The sequence below is a fragment of the Lissotriton helveticus genome, chromosome 7, assembly GCF_964261635.1.
Source record: "Lissotriton helveticus chromosome 7, aLisHel1.1, whole genome shotgun sequence".
Lineage (NCBI taxonomy): Eukaryota > Metazoa > Chordata > Amphibia > Caudata > Salamandridae > Lissotriton > Lissotriton helveticus.
Genome location: NC_136068.1, coordinates 437,839,957 through 437,865,279, shown reverse-complemented (window position 1 = coordinate 437,865,279; position 25,323 = coordinate 437,839,957). Strand labels below are relative to the sequence as shown.

The window sequence follows — 25,323 nt, the reverse complement described above, 5'->3', positions numbered from 1 at the left end:
ATTCAGGGGCCTGGTGTGGTGCACGGGTCAGGGTTGGGTCACTACGGGTCAGGGAGGACCACGCCACGAGGCCGGGTCTAACAGAAAGGAACTATGTCCGCATCACAGAGGACCCAACGGAACGACTCTGGATCAACATTGCCTTCCTCATCGAGGAATCAACAACCAATGATTGGTTGAGTAAAAAAGAAGCTGAATTCCTAGTCAACAGCAAACCAATCACTCCCTACTTCTACACCATCCCGAAAATCCACAAAAATCTAGACAAACCACCAGGGAGACCCATTGTGTCTGGCATAGGCTCAATTTTAGAACCTTTATCGAAATTTGCGGATACCTTTTTAAAACCAATTGTTCAACAAACAGACACCTACCTACAAGATACAAAAGCGGTCTTGTGTCTCTTAAAAGACCTAGGTTTTGACCCCACATCAAACATATTGATCAGTTTAGATGTGGAGAGTCTTTATACCAGCCTCCCCCATAAAGAAACCCTGGAGATCTTTGTAGACTGGCCTTATCACACACCCAGACATGTGGTACTTGAATGTTGTAGATTAGCACTAACAGAAAACTTTTTAGTTTTGAGGACACCCTGTTCCGCCAACAGCATGGCACGAGCATAGGCAGCACATTGGCGCCAAGGATGGCGGGTCTTTATGTATACCATCTTGAAAAACATAAGATCCTGAATGCCAATAACCCCCACTTACAGCATATTAAAATGTGGAAGAGATATATAGACAATGTTCTATTGATTTGGCAAGGCACTAAAGATGAAGCAAATAGCTTCTTCCTTTGGCTGAACACACAAGACAGCTATTTGAAATTCACATACACAATGAGCAGGTCACATCTAGTGTTTTTGGACCTCAACATCTTGGCTAGACAAGGTATGCTAGCTACCACGACACATTTCAAACCCACTGCTAGGAACTGCCTTTTGACATACGTCAGCTTCCACCCCAGACACCTCAAACAGAACCTTCCATTTGGACAATTCCTTAGACTTAGAAGGAATTGCAATGACAAACAGGACTACATAACACAGGCTAAGGACCTGAGCAACAAACTCATAACCCGCAACTACCCAAAACACCTGGTTACAAAAGCAAAAAAGAGAGCAGGCAACAATAATAGAGAAGCCCTTCTGGAACCTAAACTAACCAATGACACAGTAAACAAAAGACCCATATGCATCACCACCTTAACACAGCATCTGACCAAGTCACCAAGATAGTGAAAAAACATTGGAAGACTCTGAACAGTGGCGGACTTGATATACCTACACCTATGTTCACCCACAGACATGGAATGAGCTTGAAAAATCAACTGGTACACACTAGACCAAGACCCACAGGCACACAAGAAAATAACACCCAGAGACTACACCCTTTACCAGCAGGGCATTACCCCTGCAGTAATTGCAGTATGTGCCACCTGACCACAGCCACCAAAAAAGTTACCCTAAATAACAACACAACGTGGGAATTACGGCAGTTTACCAACTGCAATACAACAGGAGTGATCTATTTGATTACCTGCACATGCAACCTACACTATGTAGGAATGACGACGAGGAAGGTGAGCACAAGTATAGTGGAGCACAGAAGCAACATTCGATGCAAACGTAAAACCACGAGAATGACAAGCCACTTCATTGAGAAACAACACACACCCAATGATCTCAAATGGGTAGTGTTGGAACACATTAAGCAGAAAGAGAACCTTGAGAAAACACTACATGAACGCGAACAGCTATGGGTGTTTAAACTCCACACCGACACGCAAGGATTCAATGACGATATACCTTGGGGCGCTTTCTCCTAAAAAACAGATCCAGAATTGCCTACCCTTTCACAAATCTGTACCCTCCTTTAAAAGCATCCCATACTCTGCGACCCGCACTAAGGGCACAATGTAGGGTGCTGCCCGCAACCCCACAATACCATCTTTAGCTAACACCGTGCCCCGATAAAACCTATGGAATAATATTTGGTATTTCCCAAAAACCAGATACAGGGTAGGTTAACAGTACACAATGCTCCCAGAGGTATGATAACTAACCCATAATACAACTACCTGTCGATCTACTGCGATAGATGTATACACAATGTTTGATCACCACTAGAAAGTAATCTATCCTAGGTATTGTCTAAAACAAATCCGAGACAAATACTTATTTTTACGTAAACTCCTATGCCAGCGCAAGGGTGGCTCTGATGTCATCACCAACAGGGCAAATTCCCCAAATTGCAATATTTCTATGTTTAAATAATTAAGCTCCGCCAAAAATCACAATATTTATGTTTTAATTTATTTAGCTCTGCCAAAAAATCACCATCTATTCCCCAACCATGATCGGGATTTTACCGCGACCAACCCAAGATGGCCACCACACTTGCCAAACGGTGGCGACCAACTAACGGTCTATTCTTGCCGCCACTCGCGGCAAACACAGAACGCGGAAGTCTTTTAAGCTCCCCCACCCCCGGACACGCTAAGATGCGGTCCGGCAGGGAAGCTGACTAGGTGCTCGTGCGCGCCGTCTTCGAGTTTGAAGTAAGTTCCTTCCTTCCGAACAGGTTGCACAACATACGAGGGTCTAGGCAACACCCTCACAACCAGCACAAGCTTAGAAGATTCATTACCGAGTTCTTCCCTTTAAAAAAATGGCAAACAAACACAGCCGTTTTTCCATTTCTTTCTCTCCCCATTTTATCCTTCATAACAGGATTGATTCATAGGAGACACCGCCACCCGCCGAGACCATGAGGTGCTATTAGGCACATTGACAAGTAATAATTCTCGCTACAATTATGGAATCATGTTGTCGTGTGTGTGAAATAACGTGTGTGTTTTAACTGTCATATTAAGTTCTGTGTTGTTTTTATGTGTGAATTCACACCATGCACCGCCACCTATTTTTCTAGGCACACTTACTGGAACGTTAAAAGACTGCACGCACCAATATAGAGCAATCCACCCATATTGATATGCAATTTTGGAGGAATAATGTGTACCCCCGCTCAAAGGAGAGGGGTTTATTTCTAATTTCTTTCCATTTATATTTTCAGATATACTACGAGAAATAGGAATCGTATGTATTTAGACGCATGCTTTTATTACTAGCAGCGTTCATTGTTATTCCAATTCTTTGTTTATGTTTGATTTCTTATTAAGGTTCAATTAGGAGTGGCAAACACAGGGCTGGTCACTGTGTGGGCCTGAGGAAGAGCTAGGGGAAGCTCGAAACATGTCGACCATACTCTGATTCCCTTCTCATTATAGATTGGTACACAGCGTCTACCCCACTTTTAACCATACCCACTTAGGAGCAGGAATAAAAATTATTTTAGGCCCACTTGAACGGTATTTTTAAATCACCAACACCCACTCGACTTCACATTGCACAACACATATTCCTCCAAAAAGTGCTCCTACGTAACTTTGCAAGTCGTAGCACGCCCCAGTTCGTAGAGAGCTGGGATGGCCCCAATGATGAAGCATGTCACCATGGGGAAACCCTGGTGAGTGAGGGGACTCAAGAAAGAAATTTCTCTATCTTTTTTGGCTGTTTTCTGACCCTAGTGGCCAGTACCCTAAAACCACGAACTAGGTCGCAGAACCCAACACCTTGGGTTTGTGTCTCAGTTTAGTAACCATACACTCAGTGTCCATGTACTCATTTACTAAGTATGTGGGCCTCGGGTACCACTACTTTACAACGACAATCCCCTTGTGTCTCTATTATAACCTCCTAAAGTAGATCTAAGGTGCTGTCTCAGGATCGATTTAAACTCTCCATTAAAGATAATGAGTGAAGGCTGATCTGGAAATGTCTTAATATGGGAAAAGTATTATGTCAACTAATGGTAAGGTATCTGGACCTCAAATATAGTTGCTTATCACCTGATATCAAACCTACTCTTATTGTTGAAACCATTGCAATTTGGGTATTAAGACAGGGGCCCTATCTTTAAAACCAATGGGGATAGTGATGGGTTTTGGTTTGATGAGGTCTAAGAGCTAAAAAAAAAAAAGGCTGTGAAATGCACCGAAACCTTCTCCTAGGAACAGAGATGATATAACGATCTGCAGGAAAGAATATAAAAAGGCCCAACAAATTGGAAATCTTATTTACAGCATGCGATATAAGAAAACATAGTTTTCTCATGTAAGCTCAAAGATACACAGCTGCTTTAGCAGGCAGTTAATTCAAACAAATTCTCCAAAATGCCCAGGAAATTTTTGGGTTCCAACATGGGTTCAGAAGATTGTGTACTTCGCTTCAGCAGGATTTATTGTCTCCAAGACAGTGAATGGGATTCTAATAGTATAGCAGCGCTACAATTTCCTATTAACATAACATTGTCCTTTGAGGAAGAGACAAGAACCATTAATAAAAGTCCTTCTAAAAAGGCAGTGGGACCAGACAGTTTTCCGATGGACCTCCGTAACGAGGATGTTGAGTTCTGCGCATCTCTCTCGACAACCCGTATTGAGTGTGAAATAGAATTTCCTCAGTCCTGGCATTCAGTAATTATCCTCCCAATTTTTAGCAAGCAATGGAAATGCAATAGGTACCGCATTTGTTGGAGCTGGAGCTATTGGGATTGTAAATGGCAATGTTTTTTACATATGCAATAGGTCTTGTATTTGTTGGAGCTATTGGCATTGTAAATGGCAAAGTTTTTCACCTGTGTGTTATGAAGTGTATGTATGTGGTGTGTTGTGGAATTATTTGGGTCGGACTGAATTAGTTATTTGTGTAATTGTGTGGCGTGGGATTGTGTGGTGTGGTGTCGATTTGTGTATTGGAATTATGTGGCATGCTGTGGAATTATGTGGATTGTAATTATGTTTTTTTAGTGTACTGGAATTATGTGGAGTGGGATTGTGTTTTGGAGTGTAATTATGTGGAATGGTATTTTGTGTTGCGGAGTGGAGTTTAATGATGTGGTGTGCTTTTGAGGGCTGCCTACCATGGCACAAAAATGCCTATAAATAATACTTTTAAAATTACACATTACATGATGTAAACACCAAACATTAATGCACTTGGTAAGGATAAGCCCTCCCTTCCTTAATTTTTTTCTTTTTTTAAAGCATATTTTTATTTTCATTTTGTATAAAGCAGGAATACACTTCTCGTACATGTGTATTTTGTATTTCAGTTACAATTATAGGCATTGTATGGAACTGCAGCACATCATACTGTTAGAAGTTCACATGGTAACTGTCCAACTTCTTGCTAATACATTCAGTTATCCTATCACAATTCTTATGCATATGGACCGCCCCTAAGAGTGTTCCTATCCACTCCGCTATGTAATTCACATTCTATTTAGACACTGTTAGGTAGGTATCAGTCTATTGCAGTAGGTCACAACATGATTTCCATGCTTATATAGGAAAGACAAAATAACTGCAAACATTAACTGAAACTTATGCAGAAGGGTGTACATGTTTGTATGTATGTGTCTTACTTGGGCTACTCTGACTGCTGTGCCTAACTGTGTGTGCCCGGGTGAGCTACTAAGGCCACCTGTCGGCTCTGGTAACCTACGGTCTTCCAACGTCTCCTGGCTAATTTAAAGCTAAGTTTACATTTCAAAATCGTGTTCAAACCTGTTATCTCGCTGTTGGGACGTGAGTATTGCAGCTCTATGTGTCTAGTTGTTTCTACCCATTTTAGCTCAGTTCTTCCTCTCCACTAGTTTGTGCGGGTGCCTCCCACATTGCCGTCTCGTTCCATAGCTCTGCTATAGGGCATTGCCGCATTCCCCTAGCCTCCTCCCATTGTAGCACTCTCCCCTCAGCCCCAGCCCAATTAATCAAGTACTTGTTCCAACCTGCCACCTGAGGTCCTGCAGCTGGCTTCCATTCCAAAGCAGTTCTCCACCTGGCCAGTCCAAAAGCCAAGTCTATCAGTCTATTCCTGACCTTACGCTTGTGCAGTCGAGGGAAAAGTCCCAGCAAGTATAGACATACTGTGAGGACCAGCTCCCTCCCCAGAGCATCCATATTTTTCGCTAGGACTGTTTCCCCAAATTCCCGCATCAAATGACATTCCCATGTCATATGAAGGAAGCCTGCGTCCGGTTGGGCACACCTTGGGCACTTACGCACCTCCACTCCATATATTACGTTAAGGTGGTGGGGTATCATCTAGGTTATGAGTATAACATTGAATTGTGTGTATTTCAGACAGGTGTTACGGAATGTCCTCTTTGGGTACTTCAGTATTTTCCCCCACTCTGCGTCTGATAGTTCCCCATCTACAACCTTCTCCCACTTCTCCTGCAAGCCAGTCAAAGGGTCGAGCGATGCTGATAACAGGGTAGCGTAGAGCCACTTTACCTGGTGCCCGTGGAGCCAAGCGTGAGCAGCGCATGCAGCACTGGGTGAGTTCTAGGTTCCTCCCTTCCCTTTCCCCACAGCTCCCCAACGCGCAGGTCAGTGCCTCATATTGCAGGAACTGCCCCAGTAAGAGGCAGCTATCACCTGCTAGTTCCTGGAAAAGGGATCAGGGTGCCATCAGAAAAGCAGTCCCCCGCGTTCTCCAACCCCACTGCTGTTCAGGGTGCTAGTTGCTTGGGTGAAAAAGTCGTCCGAGGCACCCTGTGCGGGAGGCCCACCAGCGGTAACAGCGGTGAGTACCTTAGGGATCTCCGTACTTTAGTCAGACATCTTTTCTATGTCTGTAAGGCTGTGGATTGCAGCATTGAGCGATACGGGACAGTAATGGCTGAGTCCAATAATTTGGTCAAGAGTAAGTCAGGGCCAACGCCAGGTTCCGACAGACATACACCCTCTTCATTTACTTGTTCTAACCACTGTGCTAACTATTGCAGCTGGGCTGCTAACATACTGAGCTTAAAATTCGGCACCCCCAGTCCCCTTTCTGTCAAAGGACATTAGAGGGTCTTCACTGACACTCTCCTGCACCCGTCTCCCCACACTAAGTCACATAAAAGAGAATTCAGCAAACAAAACCACCCTGGGGGCATCAGGACTTAGAGATTGACAAAAAATAGAGAAGTCCTTTTAGACAGGGAGATCTTAGCCATTATGGGCAACTGTAGGGTGCCCCAGAAACTGACACAGGATCTAAGAACTTTCAGCGCTCTGTCCAGGTTTCCTTCCCTCAAATCGTCTACTGAACGTAAGACATGTATACCCAAATAGTTAAAAAATGGGGGGCCCAATGAATGCCCTCCATCAAGATCCTCGGCCTAGATATGGGACCCGCCACTGGGAACAAGTACATCTTGGCTCTATTGACCCAGAGGCCTGATATACATGCAAGTCCCTCCAAGAGCTGTATGGCCATGGCAGAACCCGTCACCGACTCCTCCAGATAGATCAGCGGGTCATCTGCATAGAGGGAAATAGTGTGGACCTGCGCTCCCACTCTAAGGCCCATCCCCACACCTCCCTGGCGTACCCTGTCAGCCAATGGTTAAATATCTAAGTCAAACAGGAGAGGAGGCAGCCCTGCCAGGTTCTTCGGAAGATCTGGTATCGACAGGAGATTGCTTAAACCGTCTTAACCCGCGCCGTCAGCGCCTCATATAGGAGCTGCACCCACTTCACCCACCTGCTCCCAAGGACAATTCGCAACATGGTTTCAAACAGGTATTCCCAGCAAACTGTATCAAATGATTTTTCCAAATCAACGGAAAGCACTGCTGCCTGTTACTAAGAAGTCGCCTCTGGATGAAAAAGGATGGAGTAGAGCCGACGCCAGTTGTAGGAGGTATTGCGGGAGGGACAAAGCCGTTCTGGTCATGTGGGGACGCAGTCTACTCTCTAGAATCTTGCTAAGAATTTTAAAATCAAGGTTGAGCATGGAGAGAGGCCTAAAATCTGCCACCCGGGCACCTGTCTTCTTAGTTTTGTGGAGGGGGAATCACCAACGTGCTCCTGGTAGAGTCAGGAAGCCTGCAGATCCCAAGAGACTCTGCATGGAGGGTCACTAAACTCAGTGCCAGAGTGGCACCGTATCTCTTGTAAAATTCTGCCAGAAGGCCATCCGGTCACAGAGTCATACTGGGAGCCATGTCCGCAATGGCTGCATGTACTTCCTGCTGAGTCACAGGCCCTCCCAGTTCCTCCTGAACCGCCTGTCTACCGTCCGGAGCTGCAGGGGTTCTAAGAAGTCCCCTATAGGTGTTAGGGGAACCTCTCTCCGGGCAGCATACAATCTCCCATAATACTCTTGGTTTAAAACGTTAATTTCCTCAGGTACACTAGATCCCCTGACTCTGCCCTGAGCTGCGTAATCGGCGACCCACGGGTCTCTCCTGTGATCAGGCAGGCAAAGAGGCGACCCTCCTCCTTCTGTACCCTATCCAGATGAGCCTTATAATTGTGACATCTCAGCCTTTCCAATATTGCATTGTGGCTCGCCCGTGTTTCCTGCAGTTTTACCAGGGAGGCGGGGTCAAAACCCTGGACATTGTCCAGTTGCTGTAGCTGTCCCTCTAAATCAAATAACTCTTGATGGATACCTCTTTGTATCCCAATGGACTGGCCCATGCAGTGTCTCCTCACCACCACTTTAAATACCTCCCCCTGGGCTAGTACTAATGTAGCTGTGTGGGCATTAGTGAGGAAGTAAGATTCAACAAGCATGTTCAGTGGGGCCCTAAATGGGACATCCTCCAGGGTCAACAGGTTGAGCCTCATGAAGGGATTGGGGGATGCCTCTCTAGGGGATCGATGCGTCAGCAGTAATGGGCTGTGGTCGGAAACAGTGCACCTCAAATATTCAGTGTCAACATTAGAGCCACTGAGGGTCGTGGTACACATGAAAGTGTCAATTCTAGTATGAACCTTGTGTATTGGGGAGAGGAAAGTATACTCTCTGTCTGCTGGATGCTGCACCCTCCAAATACATTCAAGTTCCAAGCGGCTCATCCAGTCCCAAAACCCAGCAGCAGTAGGTGTGACTGTGCACCCACGAGGGGGGGGGGATCGGTCAACCATAACATCTGCTACATAATTGAAATCTCCACCCAATATCACAGGACCCCCATCTGCCCTGCCATCTTGACCGAGAAGGAAGTAAGGAAAGCAACCTGATCCAGGTTAGGGGCATAAGTGTTACGCAGCATTATCTCCTGTACCGCTAACCTTCCCAACAGGAGGAAGTATCTGCCTTCGCTATCTATCAGTGAGTTATTTGTAGAAGACATAGTTGTAGTACAACACTCAAAGACCTCAGCACGCCACCCCCTCATTGTTAAATCTCCTCAGCAACCGTTTCCACCCAAATCTGCAAACAATATAAAAGAATTTAAAAACAAAACCCCCATGTTGAACAACCCCCATGTCCCAGAGCAGTCCAGCAACGACCGACTGCCCAAACTTCACATACAACATTAAGCGCTAAGGAAGACCTAAACCCCACCGGGTAAGGATCCTAGGGGGATGCAGCAGTTCCCAAGTTTGGCCAAAAAGGATATGAGGTGCTTAAGGTGCTCCGGTCTTAGACTGTCTATGTCAGTCCGGACCCAGGGTGAATCTCCAGAGGCCTCCATCTTCCAGGGGGGTCACAGCATCGCAGGCCATATTCCAGTGCTAAACGATCTCATCTGCTGTCTTCGGAGTCACCACCGGCAGCAGAGATCCAACAGAGTGAGAAGAGTCAGATTCAATCCCCTTAGTTTACCTCGAAGAGCGGGTCCCAGACTCTGATGTGGTCTTCGTTTCCCGCATAATGGTCACCACAGCCTGCAGCCCTTTCTTTTTGTGTTTGTGACAAGCTCTGTTTCTTCGGGACCCTACGTCTCAACCGGTTCCTGGTACGTTTTCTGGGTTTGCGGGCCCCGGGCTTTCAGTGAGTGCCCCGTCGAGCCAGCAGGCCTCCAGATTTGTGGGTCTGAACCCATTCCCAGGAGGAACTAGGATCATCATGAAAGTGGGCATTCCCACCTACAATTATGCACAATTGGGCCGGGAATATCAAGAAGTACTGGAGGCCTTCTTCCCTCTATACCTTCTAGACCTCAAGGAAAGAGGTGCGCCTCCTTTGAACCTCCAGAGTGTAGTCTGGAAAAAAATAGAGACTCTGCTGTTTATCTCGTACGGGCCCTCCGTCCAAGCTTTCTGCAGGAGCAAATCCCCTTCTCTGAAGTGGAGGAGTCCAGCCACCACCAGGCGCGGTGGCCACCCCGGGGTCGGAGGCTTGGGCAGTACACGGTGTGCCCTCTCCAGGGTGTAGAAGGCAGACAGGCCCTTCGACGCAACCGTCGTCCACAGTCACCGTTCCAGGTAGGGCGCCATGTCTTTACCTTCCACACCTTCAGGTAGGCCCAGCACCCTGATGTTAGTTCTCCTATTCCTGCCTTCAGCATCTTCGGTCCTTTTCTCCAACACGCATACTCTTTCCTTCAGCTTTCCCACCTATACGGTCAGCGCCCGCTGTGCTGGATCCAATTCCACAAGTGTAGTTTTCGTTTGATTCACTCTCTCTGTCAGTTTTGTGTGCTATGCTAGGAGGAGACCCAGCCCAACAGACACTGTGCTGATATCCTGGTGCAGTGTGGCCTTCGTATCTGTGATTGCCTACAGGATCTTAGTCAGCTGCAGCTGTACCGGATCAGCCTGCTTGGCCTGCATCCCACCCTGCTAGGTTCCTCTTGCTCCTGGGGAGGCCCCGTTTGTCTTGCTCTGGGCTTACCCATATTGTTAGGATTGTTTCCCTCCTTATCACTCATCAAATGTATGCTGCTGGGAGGTATCTATCCTACAAGTCCATCCCCTAATATTGTGGGTCTTGATGGGCGGTGCCAGCTACACATAGATCGGGATAGTTCAACTGTACTGGCGCTAGCAGGGCACACCATTCTTCCTTGAGGGGACACCACCTTCGGGGTCCCCTTAGTATTTCTCCCTTTCAGTGTGCTCGTAGTCCTGATCACGTGGACAATGCAACGGTTAGGGTGCATTCTCTTTTCCCCTTGTCTAACGCCCAGCACGCGGTGCTGCTCTGCTTAATTTGCTATTTGTCCACTTGGGCCAATATTTCCCCTGTCCCAAGTCCATCCGTTGATGCAACTCTCAGAACTAGCCTGAACAGGGCCTGTGTATTTGGCCCGAGCTAGTCACTGTTAAGCAGTTCCCACATGCCTTCCATAGGAGGATCCAGGCCTCCTTTAAGAGTCTTCAGTCTCGGTTCACAGCTGCTCCCATCGCCCTGCACCTCAGCAGGCAACCCAGCGCAGCGGCCTCCTCCACACGTCATGCTCGCCCAACGGGTGCTAGGTCTGTATGGATGTTGCCGGCAAGTCTGTTGGGGTGACTCCATGACAGGCCAGTGCCACCGCCCCCGCCCAATAGCGGGGCAATCCAGTCCAACTCGGTGCGCCTCCTCAGGCCAGGGATCCAACTTCTTTGTTCAGGGAGTTCTGTTCCCAGGTCCGGGCACTGTCTGCCCAAATCCACCACTGCTGCTCTCATTTTGCAAGCAGGGGGTGTTAAGAGCGGCGACGCGATCTGATTCTCTACTCAACCCCGATCACTTTCGGCTGCTCCTGTTGTCCCTCTACATTCTATGCAGCAGTTATGGGGAGGCGGCCTCTCAAACTCGCTCACTCCCGGGCGGCATTGCCTCACTCCGCTTGACTCCCCAGAGGTGCCCCCATCCAATCTCACCAGCCACCATCTATTCAGCAAGCTTAACGACCCCGAACTGTGGCCCGCGAGAGGGAACTGCTCCCATTCTCTACAGCACTTCGATCTGCTCCACAGTTCGGGTGCCCCATGCTGCCCTTCCTGGCTGACTCGATCATGGTCGGGACTCAGTGTCCCCGCTCAGGCTCCCGCTGCCACACACCTCCTCGCCGCTCATGGGGGGGACTTCAACTTTTCCCGGCCCCTCTCACCTGGGCTCCTGCACCCTACTTCCTTTAGTCAGGGCAGGCTGCTGCGCTATGCACAACGCTGCGCCTCCAGCCTTGGCCTCCGCCATCCGGAGCATTTCACGTCAGGTTCGGTCGCCCGCCTTTTCCCGGGCAGTCTCCCACCTCAAATCTAACCCGGGTGGGGGGGAGGGGGGACGGGGGGACTTTTCGCTTCCGTAGTGCCCTCCACCCGGTGACAGGGTCCAGGCGTCCGATAAGCAGGATATTTTGCTGGCCGGTGCGAAGCAACTGCCACCATCTTTGGCTGCCATTCAAAGCCCCCACCACCCTTCCCATCTTAATGCAATGAATAACCCAGTTGTGTGTCTTCTTCTGTGGAACTTAGCAAATTCCGGGGTGCAGCTGAAAGTGTGTATATTTTTTGCGAGACAGATATGATAACATATTAGGAAGTTACATTGTTAGCTGCTAATCAATGGGCATTTTGTGACCTATAACCGTAGTCTACTAAACTAAGGACCGGTTTAATTGTAGCCGAAATACAAGCACAAAACTGTGAATATTCAATTATAGTTGTTACCTGACATACTATCTTGTGTGTAACACTCGGGGAAACAACTGCCCCAGCTTAACAAGCAGTGCATATGCTCCTAATCTTATAATGTGAACTCCACAACAGTAATGAGAAATAGGCCTGCTCAAGTTTACTGACCTGAGGCACAACTCCATTGATGCAACTTACGCCTTCGCAAACCAAAGTATAAATTTGGGCTGCATCGACGTCACTAAACAGTTACGGTTAATTTGTCAATTGTTGTTTTTGCATTTGTCAACCCGAGTGGGACGGGTATGCTCAGACGTGAGTCCCGTGCTCCCCACACCACTGGAGTCAAGCTATCCTGGCTGAAGACGGCTGATAGCCAGAAACCGGTCCTAGGATGCTTGATTCCAGTCCAGGGATGACATGGCTTGGCAGTTCGGGCTGGACTGTTCCCATGAGGCACAGGGTCAAGGCTGATTTGCATATGGCCATGTCTGAACTGGGTGGTGTGGAGTGCAAAAAAACGATGGATTTAGGCCCAGATCTCTGTACTGGGGTGAATGTATGACATTGTTCTGCATTCTGTCCATCAATTGTTTTTGCATTTGTCACCCCGAGTGGGACCGATATGTTCAGACGTGAGTCCCGTGCTCTCCGCACCACTAGAGTCAAGCTATCCTGGCTGAAGACGACTGATAGCCAGAAACTGGTCCTAGGATGCTTGATTCCGGTCCAGGGAAGACATGGCTTGGCAGTTCTGGCTGGACTGTTCCCATGAGGCACAGGGTCAAGGCTGATTTGCATATGGCCATGTCTGAACTGGGGTGATGTGGAGTGCAAAAAAACGATGGATTTAGGCCCAGATCTCTGTACTGGGGTGAATGTATGACATTGTTCTGCATTCTGTCCATCAATTGCTGTTTTTGCATTTGTCACCCCGAGTGGGACGGGTATGCTCAGACGTGAGTCCCGTGCTCTCCACACCATTGGAGTCAAGCTATCCTGGCTGAAGATGGCTGATAGCCAGAAACCGGTCCTAGGATGCTTGATTCCAGTCCAGGGATGACATGGCTTGGCAGTTCGGGCTGGACTGTTCCCATGAGGCACAGGGTCAAGGCTGATTTGCATATGGCCATGTCTGAACTGGGGTGGTGTGAAGTGCAAAAAAACAATGGATTTAGGCCCAGATCTCTGTACTGGGGTGAATGTATGACATTGTTCTGCATTCTGTCCATCAATTCTTGTTTTTGCATTTGTCACCCCGAGTGGGACGGGTATGCTCAGACGTGAGTCCTGTGCTCTCCACACCACTGGAGTCAAGCTATCCTGGCTGAAGACGGCTGATAGCCAGAAACCGGTCCTAGGATGCTTGATTCCGCTCCAGGGAAGACATGGCTTGGCAGTTCAAGCTGGACTGTTCACATGAGGCACAGGGTCAAGGCTGATTTGCATATGGCCATGTCTGAACTGGGGTGGTGTGGAGTGCAAAAAAACGATGGATTTAGGCCCAGATCTCTGTACTGGGGTGAATGTATGACATTGTTCTGCATTCTGTCCATCAATTGTTTTTGCATTTGTCACCCCGAGTGGGAGGGGTATGCTCAGACGTGAGTCCCGTGCTCTCCACACCACTGGAGTCAAGCTATCCTGGCTGAAGACGGCTGATTTATTTATTTATTTATTTATTTATTTATTAAAACATTTATATAGCGCGAACAAAGGCCCCAGGGCATCTCGGCGCTGAGGTTTCTGCAATGTATAACCATCAAGGGGACTGAAGTTTTATTGGTTAAAAAGCCAGGTCTTAAGCTGTTTGCGAAACATCCAGAGGGAGGTACTCGTTTTAATGGCAAGTGGGACAGTATTCCACAATTTCGGGGCAGCTACAAGGAATCTTCTATCACCCCACGTCACTGATTTGGTGCGTGGTACTAGTAATTCCTGTAAAGAAGATGAACGCAAAGTTCTAGCAGGGCGGTAAGGGATAAGATTTTGGGTAAAGAAAGCAGGTCCGATATTATGTAAAGCTTTATATACCAGGCAAAGGGACTTGAATTCAATCCTCTTTCTCACCGGTAGCCAATCCAGCTGTCTTATGGTGGCTGACACTGACTGAATGCGCCCAAGGAGCCTGGCAGCAGCATTCTGAATGATTTGCATTTTTTGAAGCACCTTCTCTTGGGCGCCCAAAAACAGAGCGTTGCAGTAGTCTAAGGTGGACAGAACAAGGGAAGTGACCAGGGTTTTTCCAGCATTTTCAGGTAGGAATGGTAAGATTTTTTTTATGAGCCGTAGTTTATGAAAGGCTGAGGAGGAGATCTGATTTGCATGAGGTAGGAAATTCAGGCGGTTATCGAACACCACCCCTAAGTTCCTCACCTTGTCGATCGGGTCCGGGGGCTGGCCCATAGATGAAGGCCACCAGAGTGAGGGCCATTCCGGGGATAATTTGCCAAAAATGACAACTTCTGATTTGTCAGAATTCAGTTTCAAGCAATTGGCAGCCATCCAGCTCCCAATTGCCTGCATGCCTTGATTGAAATTACTGGCAATCTTAGGCCCATCGTTCTTGACTGCTAGGACCAGCTGGGTATCATCTGCATAGGAGGTAAGGCTCATCCCATGTGCCTTGATGACTCTGGCAAGGTCCGACACATAAATGTTAAATAATGTCGGACTAAGGGATGAGCCTTGAGGAACTCCGCATGGCAGTGACAAAGGAGATGATTTGAAAGGTCCGATGGTAACCACCTGGGACCTTCCCGCCAGAAATGAAGCGATAAGTCCTCTGGCGCTCCCTCGGATGCCCAAGCTTCCGACACGATCGACCAAAGTGACATGGTCGACCGTGTCGAAGGCTGCCGATAGGTCTAGCAGAATAAGAACTGCTGTTCCTCCTTCATCCCGGATAGATCTAATATCATCCGCTGCCTTAACCAGGGCAGTCTCTGTTCCGTGGAATTGGCGGAAGCCGAACTGTGATTCATCCAGTAACCTATTTTCCTCGACAAAGGAGGATAGTTGAAGGTTCATGATTTTTTCAACTACTTTCGCTAGGAGTGGGAGACTAGCGATAGGACGATAGCTTTTAGGTTCATCCTTGTCGAGGTTGGGGTTTTTAAGGAGGGGTTTTACGAGGGTCTTTTTAAAAAACTCTGGGTAAATGCCCGTGCAGAACATAGAATTGCAGATCGCGGTTATGGACGGAAGGACTGTTTCAATAATCGGGCGTAGAATTTTCAAGGGACATGGGTCCGAGGCAGAGCCTGATTTAATGGATGTTATGATATTCCGTACTTGAGGGGGACCTACTGATAGCCAGAAACCGGTCCTAGGATGCTTGATTCCGGTCCAGGGAAGACATGGCTTGGCAGTTCGGGCTGGACTGTTCCCATGAGGCACAGGGTCAAGGCTGATTTGCATATGGCCATGTCTGAACTGGGTGGTGTGGAGTGCAAAAAAACGATGGATTTAGGCCCAGATCTTTGTACTGGGGTGAATGTATGACATTGTTCTGCATTCTGTCCATCAATTGTTTTTGCATTTGTCACCCCGAGTGGGACCGATATGTTCAGACGTGAGTCCCGTGCTCTCCGCACCACTAGAGTCAAGCTATCCTGGCTGAAGACGGCTGATAGCCAGAAACTGGTCCTAGGATGCTTGATTCCGGTCCAGGGAAGACATGGCTTGGCAGTTCTGGCTGGACTGTTCCCATGAGGCACAGGGTCAAGGCTGATTTGCATATGGCCATGTCTGAACTGGGGTGATGTGGAGTGCAAAAAAACGATGGATTTAGGCCCAGATCTCTGTACTGGGGTGAATGTATGACATTGTTCTGCATTCTGTCCATCAATTGTTGTTTTTGCATTTGTCATTGTGAATCCTGACATGATCGCTTCAATTTTCCGTCATTCTAAGGTAGAAAAACTGAATAACATTAAATTAGGTAACACTTACACATGCTATTTATAAAAACAAGTTAGTATTACATGGCTGAATTGTATCTGCTACAGCCTATGCCTTCGAAGGACAATCCATAAGAATATTGTGTTCTACAGTCGCTCCTCTGAATATGCCCAGAACCTATGTTAAATTGAATGGTACTGCAGAAGACAGGGTGGTTAATAACAGTGGGTCTCCATGTAATATCTGGGGAACTGGCCAGATGTTCATGGCACCAACCCTCCAACATATTATTTATTTTATGCTTTTTGCTGAAACTATCTAATAACTTCACTTACAGTGTTGTGATTTCTTGTTTCCTTTCTCCAAGTGTTTTCAAAAGCTTAAAGCACTGTTATGGAAGGTTGAACAAAATTTCCCTCACACTCTACACTCCTTCATGAAATTACCTTTTCTGACTTCCCCATTTTTTAAAATGTTTAACCAGTTATCTTTATCACCCATCCCCTGCCTCTCTTGGGACAAGTCTCACCTGCTTTGGGGTAGGTACAAATTAGCAAGTCATCCGACCGGGCCTTGAATCTCCAGATCTGGTCCCATATATCGCAGGTGGTTTTGACCAACGGGATGCCCTCTATCTCCCCATATTCCGGGCGGGTTTGCAGCATCACCTTCAGACTCTCCATCATCTCCGGGTCCATGCTGAGGCTGCGTAATCCTGTTTGTGGTGATGTAGTTCACGGGTGGAGGGACGGGTCACAGGTACAGGCACGGGTCACAGGTGCAAGTGCAGATCACCAGTGGAAGTCCCGGTATCAGATTGAGCTGCTGTGGGTCGGTGACCAGAGATACTAAAAAAAACATGAAAATAAGTGTTGTGTTAATGAGTACGTACTAGAGCTCCTACACTGTGAAAGTTTTTCATTATTCCAAACAGCTCTCTTAATTATAAATTCCTCTACCCCATCCCCTCACACTATTTTCTTCACTCTTCCTACTACCTACTATATGCCCTAAAGCCATGGCTGCCATGCGTCCTTATATCATTCATGACAACATCAGGTGGTGCCGACCTTTCAACCTCACTTAGCAATGAGGAAATTTGCCCTTACAAATCTAGGCCAATAAGTTTTAGCATGTAAAGGTCAGCTAGATATAAAGAAAGGACTGACTGAATATGCCACACCGGACATTGTTCTGCTCAGCAGCGACACAGCTCCTGCCATGGCCCACGATCATACATTGTGGGGTAATCAGCATTCCTACCATAATTGACTACAGTAGCTGCCACTTTACTTCTTCTCATGGATAAGAGCTTAGACAGTACTTGTATTTCTTTTAACGAATAGCACTTAGAATACTGAGAATCGTGAACATGTTTAACAGCAATATTATAAAATCCCTGGATGGAACATGCTGGCAGTTGGCTAAAAGTTCAGGGCTGGATGACAGTGTCACACTATATGGAGAACAGTTACAAGGTATGTATAGTCATAGCAGGAGTGCTCTTAGTTGTACTAACTATAACTCGCGCGCCCGCAATCCACTGCTGATGATATCACATATTACATCATTCATGACATGGTCAGTGACATCACTGATGACATCTCAAATGACATCACTGATGACATCACTGATGACATAATCCACGTGACAGTCTGATACACCTCATCATACACTAGCATAACCTTTTAACACTCATTATAAAATATAGAGTACCATATTTGAATGCATTGACACACCAATACAAGTTTCTAAAAACCCACTCAGTGATTCCTACATCTACACACACATCTAAACACTTACCTATAGATTCACTCATACATGCTAACAAAGATCAATAGAATACTATTAAATATACTTATACACCTACATCGGCATTACATACCAGCACACATCCTATTCACTTATGCAGTCATCCTACTCACTTATGCAAACAATTGATCATACTTATATTTACTAAGCTACACACTTATACAAACACCACTTTATTCATATAGATAGTAACTCATACTTAGTGTGTTATAAAATCACTATTACAAGTACACAGTTTTCGATACAATCACTCATACAATCACTGAGTCTTAAGTATACTCCTTTATAAACAACAACTGTCACATACACTGCCTTTTATATTTCTACTTTGTTGGACAAGTATCATTGAGAAATATAGTTACTCATCACCACACCCATATGGAGATTCACTCACCCAAATAAGTGTTTCCACGTGCAGTCAACCTACTAAATCAACTATTTACACATCTTTGGACAGTCACACACCTCCCACCCAACCACACCCGCATTCATTATTCCATACAGATACTCACTTAACTAATGAATACTAATACAGACTTTCACATAGCTAGTAACCAACTTATGTAGTAGTTTACACAATAAGAGATACAGTGAAACAGATATTCACACAGTTTAATCACTATCTCATATATTTAGTGAGACACTTTAAAAAAGTCAATTAAACAGTCAATCATAGTGCTACTAAATCCTCCATCCAGACACTTACACATACACTCAGTCTTTAACGCAGATTGCTATATATATAATCCTTACTTAAATATCGAACCAAACCACATTCACTGGATGATGTCATTAGTGATGTCATTTGAGATGTCATCAGTGATGTCACTGACCATGTCATGAATGATGTAATATGTGACATCATCAGCAGTGGATTGCGGGAGCGTGAATTATAGTTAGTACAACTAACTATAACGGAGGAATTTCAATGGTATATTCAAAATACACACCTCTGCCAAAGAGTATGGAGATGCACTCAACTCCAAGCGGCATTCCTTGTCAATATTCAAACAATCCAGGTAATATTTTTGTGATGAGGCCCAACGTGTTTCAAACTTTTCAATCCTTGCTCACGGGCCAATTAGCGACAATTACAGCATGCCATGCTTTCCATCCATTTATTTGCTTGATAACAATTTCGCTCATGTGAGCATCTCAATGACATGACGTATATATACATATATATATTCACTGAAAAAAACATAGGTTTCCGCCACATTATAGTTAGGAATTAGCATTTAAAAAACTTTAGAAATTCACAAAAAAAAAACATAGGTTTCACACGTTATAGTTAGCTGGACATTTCACTCATACAAAACCATTGAAATTCCCCCGTTATAGTTAGTTCAGCTAACTATAACTCGCGCGCCCGCAATGCACTCCTGATGACGTCACATATTACATCACTCATGACATGGTCAGTGACATCACTCATGACATCACTGATGACATCTCAGATGACATCACTGATGACATCATCCTTGTGAAAGAGTGGCAGACCTCCTCTCACCCTAATATAACCTTTGATACACACATTCAAAAATAGAAACTTAATTTTTCAAAGAAATGGGGATACCAATACCAGTTACAACAACCTATTCAGTAATTCCAACATCTGCATACACATCCACTCATTCACCAACAGTTCTATATAGTCACTCACACATGTACTCACTCATCATATGTTCTCATACACCTATACATCCTGTTTCACACGACAGTCATCCATAGAGTTACTCACACACATACTCACACATGCAAATAAACTATCGAACATCCATTTATTTGCATATACAGCTATACACACACCACTACACTTACTTTTACAGAAACGTACACATACTTACTCTCTTAAACAATCAGTTATAGAAACACATACTTATTTATACAGGAACTATTCCAATCTCTCACTCTCACATATAATCACTTATATACATCAATACTCACATATAGTAGATTAAAACATATGTAGTTACTCATAATGACACTATTGAGACAGTCATTCACTCATTAACACACCCATACACACACTCATCCACCCATATAGTCCTGCACACATGCTGTCTTCAAAACACACAAACAGTGAGTCAGTCATTCATGCATCTATGCACTAAGTAATACCCTCCACTGAACCATACAGACACTCATACTGATACTCAAAAAACCAACTAATAACCCATATAGACACTCATGTAGCTACTCACCAACCCATGCAGCCACTTATAGACAAAGTGAGACACTGATACAGATATTTACATATTTAAATATTACTTGCTAATACATGTATTCACTAAGATACACTTAATAAGTCAGTTATACAGTGAATTTTACAAAACAAAACATCCATTTAGACACTAATTTACCCATTTATTCTTCCATTGACCTTTAGCTATACATATATAAAAAATACTTATTTTTCGGAAAGACACACATTCACTGCATGATGTCATCAGAGATGTCATCAGTGATGTCATGAGTGATGTCACTGACCATGTCATGAATGATGTAATATAATATATCAGCAGTGCATTGCGGGCGCGCGAGTTATAGTTAGCTGAACTAACTATAACGGGGGAATTTCAATGGTTTTTTATGAGTGAAATGTCCAGCTAACTATCACATGTGTGAAACCTATGGTTTTTTAGTGAATTTCTAAGGTTTTTTAAATGCTAATTCCTAACTATAACGTGGCTGAAACCTATGGTTTTTTCAGTGAATTTCTAAGGTTTTTTAAATGCTAATTCCTAACTATAACGGGCTGAAACCTATGGTTTTTTCAGTGAATTTTTAAGGTTTTTTAAATGCTAATTCCTAACTATAACGTGGCTAAAACCTATGGTTTCTTCAGTGAATTTCAAAGGTTTTGTAAATGATAATTTTTTAATTGTTATATTTTTTTATACTGATTTACTACATTATTTTAAATGATTTATTTTTAGATATTTAATTTTTTATATTAAATTACATATTGTTTTATATAATTTGAAAAATATATATTTTTAAAAATATTGAAATTGTAATATTTTTTTTATTCAATATTTTTATTTATTTATATATATCTTATATATCAGGCAATGATATCCTATGGAAGGAAATTCAAGTTACTGGTAAGTACAGTTAAATTTACTTTTCAGGAATAGTAGTGAGCTGAAAGATGCAGCACTGAGGTCTCTCCTGATAACAGGTGAGTAAATCAGCATTCGTAGTTCGGCTGATTTTAGAGGAATTTTTTTAAATTCCAAATTGTCAAGTGAAACCACTTAAGCGCCTTGATACCTCAGGGTTTTAGTTGCGCGTTATAAATTAATTTCATTTCATTTCATTTCATTTCAACCAGTCAATGTTAGCTTATGGAAGGAAATTCAAGTTACTGTAAGTATGGTTAGAATTACTTTTCAGGATCAGTAGTGCGCTCAAAGATGCAGCACTGATGTTTCTTGTGATAACAGGTGAGTAAATTGGAATTCGTAGTTCGGCAGAATCTACAAGAATATTTTGCTCAATAGTAAAGGAAGGGGGCGGGCCTGAGGTAACATGTGTGCAAACACGCTCTGTGGCACGTTTTAGATTGGGGAATTAATTCCTCTTCAATCCTGAGATCTCCTGTGAGCCAACTAGCCCACTAGGTACCTCCAGTATGCGCCAGGCAGTTGTGTTGCAGAGAGGTGTTCAAAGGGCACGCCCCCTTTTTACAACACTCTGCAACACAGCTCCGTGGCGCTTACTGGAGATACCTGTTGGACTAGTTGCCCCCTAGGAGACCTCTGGATTGAACAGGAACTAATTCCCCAACTTAAAATGCGTCTCAGGGCATGTTTGCACTCACATCACATCAAGCCCCGCCCCCTACCTCCACCACTGTGCAAACACGCCCTGTAGAGTGTTCTAAGTTGGGGGATTAAGTCCCCTTGCATACTGGGGGTCCCTGTGGGCCAACTAGCCCACCAGGAACCTCCAGTATGCGCCAGGAGGCTGCGTTGCAGAGAGGTGTAATGAGGCCACGCCCCTTTTTACACCTCTCTGCAACGCAGCCCCGTGCGCATTTGCAGAGGGGGAACAAATTCCCCTTGCATACTAGGCGTCCCTGGGGTCCAACTAGCCCACCAGGAATCTCTAGTATGCACCAGGGGGCTGTATTGCAGAGAGGTGTAATGAGGCTATGCCCCTTTTTACACCTCTCTGCAACGCAGCCCCCTGGCGCGTTTGCAGAGGGGGAACTAATTCCCCTTGCATACTGGGGGTCCATGGGGGCCAACTAGCCCACCTAGAACCTCCAGTATGCGCCAGGGGGCTGCGTTGCAGAGAGGTGTACTTTGCCCCGGGGGTGGCGGTCCCCGGGACAGTGTGGGGGGGGATTGGGGCCCCCACACTTCTTTTTCACTATGCCCCCGAGATTTATTCCCCCCGGGGGGTAATTTGATAAAAAGCAGACTGTTTTTTCCACAGGGTACGCGTACGTAAGCGTACCTACGCGTATCCCACGATTTTTTGACAAAAAAAATAATTGGGGGGCCTTGGGGGTCCTTGTGGGACCACCAGAGCAGGCCTAGGGGTCAGGGTGTTTCTACATTGCCCCCTTTTTGCATTCTACACATTTGTTTTTCTGCTTTCTCGTGCCTCAGTCTACCCAGAAACAAGATGGCTGCCAACACTTCCTGGTTTGGAGTGTTGACAGACAGTTGACAGCCAATCAGCATGCAGCTTGTGCTCGGAAAGGTACGCGTACGGTACGCGGACCTGTACGCGTACAGTACACGTACGGTAAGCGCCTATAGATATATCTATGATTTTACTTTTGATTTTCTCAGGAACTACTGAACGGATTTATACCATTTAACAAAAAAGGTGATATGCGAACCGAACTCTACCTCTCTGCCAAATTTGGTGGAATTCCGTTCAGCCGTTCGGGCTGTAGCCCTGGCTAAAGCTCCTATGGAAAATTGCATGGGGAAAACACGTTTTGGGACTCCCTTTTTTCTCAGCCCCCACTTCACAAATCACCCCCAAACTTTCAGGGAAGGAGCGGCGCGGAGCAGGCCATTTTCTTGGAGACATTGGCGAAGATTCGTCCACCGGCGCCAAAGTTATGCCAAATACAATGTTGTGGATTTACTATGGAAACTAGGTCCTAACTATAACTACCTACTGGCGACCGCCAGTAGGTAATATATATATATATTGTGATCAAGGGTATTCACTACCTGAAACGCGTCATGCCTAAATGAAACAAGGAATAGATAATAATCTTACCTGATATTCCATGCTGCTTGGTGGTCCGTGATTTCTGCTGTGCCGTGAACCGGATAGACCGAATCTGCCCTGGATATATATATATATATATATGTGTGTATATATATATATGTGTGTATATATATTCCAAAACACACCGCTCCGACTCCTGGAGAAGTAAGAGGCCACACGGGGGTCCGGTTTGGAAGCCTTTATTAGGACACCACAGGCATAATGCATTTCAGCGCTCCTGCGCCGTCCTCAGATGCCTCTGCACACATGACGCTATTCCACTCACACTTCAAAATTGCCTCCTGTTGTGCTCCCATTGGTTGAGGAGCCTCACCTTCCAATCACCTATCACCACGCCCACTGTAGTTCGTTGCCACATACTACAGTTCCCAGAGTACATCGGGATGGGCTGTGTTGGGGTTGCGGAAAAAATGAGGAACAGCTGAAATAGTCCAAATAATAGGGGCAAAGTGTGTAATATCCAGGTTGGCGGCTGTGTTTTGTGAAGTGTCCAAATGCCTCCTTGGGACCCCACTACCGTTCTAGCCCCTTGTGGAGACTGCAGGCGGGCCACAGGACAGGATACACTGATTCCTGCCACCTCGTGAAATCACGAGCTGCTCCTTGCAGAAACCCTGTCCCGAGTCAGCACTTCAGGGCGGGCCGGTGTTACCAAATCCTTGGTCAAGTCAAAAAGAAACAGCTGAACCAGTGTGTATATATATGTGTGTATATATATGTATATTTAATATATATATATATATATCTATATATATATATCTATATCTATATATATATATATATATATATATATATATATATATATATATATATATATATATATATATATATATTCCCAACCCGGGTCTGTAATTCCAACACACCAATATACTCGAGTGCACGCAAAAAGCCATCCATCGGGGTTTAAAGTAAGTTTGATTTCTTTATTTCTCACTTCTGCAGCCAGATTGACAAACGCGTTTCAGCGTTTCCGCCTTCGTCAGTGTCAACTCGTAACTTTACTCATGCATGTTTAAATAAACAAACAACCAATTACCATGTTAATCAACATAGAAGATGTCTTGTGCATTTCATACCAATGAATACATGAAAATAAACAGTGGACTCGAATGTGTGTATCAACATACGGCGGCCATCTTGGAGATATTTCTCCGCTCCTAATCCAATTGTATGATCTAATCTGTTTATGTATTTGTATGAATTACAAGATATCAAGGCACAGATGATCATATACAATATAAGGCCCCACTATTATTCAATATTGCTCATAGCGTTTGATAATTTTCATACAAACAACAATATTATTGATGACGTTTTTAACTTTGGAAAAACGAACAAACTTGTTCCACTGTTCAAACAATAAGGCCCTGAATGGGCTAAGGGAATTAGCAGTTTATCAGCAGTGTTGCATCTTTGATAGGAGATATATGTTACCGGAAAGGGGGGGTCATAGAGGTTTACAAAATTCCTAGCGACCTACATGAACCCACATTTCTTCTTCATTGTTAAGACCCAAAGGGGCCTTTGTCTAAAGCTTTATGATGTATTTGGATTCTAGTGTGCGGAGTTTTTTAATATTGTCACCTCTTCGTTCTGATTTGACCAATTGGTCAAGGCAGAAGAAGGTCAAAAGATTACAGTTACTGCCATGTTCTTTCTCAAAGTGGCGAGCCACCGGATATACTGGATCTTTATTTGTGATGGCTCTTTGATGTTCTAATATCCTCTTTTTGGCAGGGTGGATTGAACTCCCCACATACCGTTTCCCACAGGGGCATGTTAGACAGTAAACTGTGTATTCTGAATTACAATTCAGTAATTTAGTGATAGGCACACTATTTTGAATTCCGGGTACTGCATATGTTTTAATCTTGCTGCTATGCTTACACGCCTTGCATTTCATGCAGGGGAAAAATCCCGTCACATTCT

At 45.0% G+C, this 25,323-nt stretch overlaps 1 protein-coding gene across 3 annotated transcripts in view; it reads right to left on the bottom strand.

Moving 5' to 3' along the window:
• LOC144768564 (sulfotransferase 1C2-like) overlaps nt 1–25,323 on the bottom strand; it is a 789,435-nt gene that overhangs the window by 535,479 nt on the left and 228,633 nt on the right. For all 3 annotated transcript variants that reach the window (XR_013598577.1, XM_078652337.1, XM_078652336.1), the window contains exon 3: nt 16,850–17,168. Coding sequence is in view for 2 of the 3 variants with exons in the window: in XM_078652337.1 (XP_078508463.1) it covers nt 16,850–17,018 (169 nt within the window). In the remaining variant the exon portion in view is untranslated. The remainder of the gene's footprint in view (nt 1–16,849; nt 17,169–25,323) is intronic.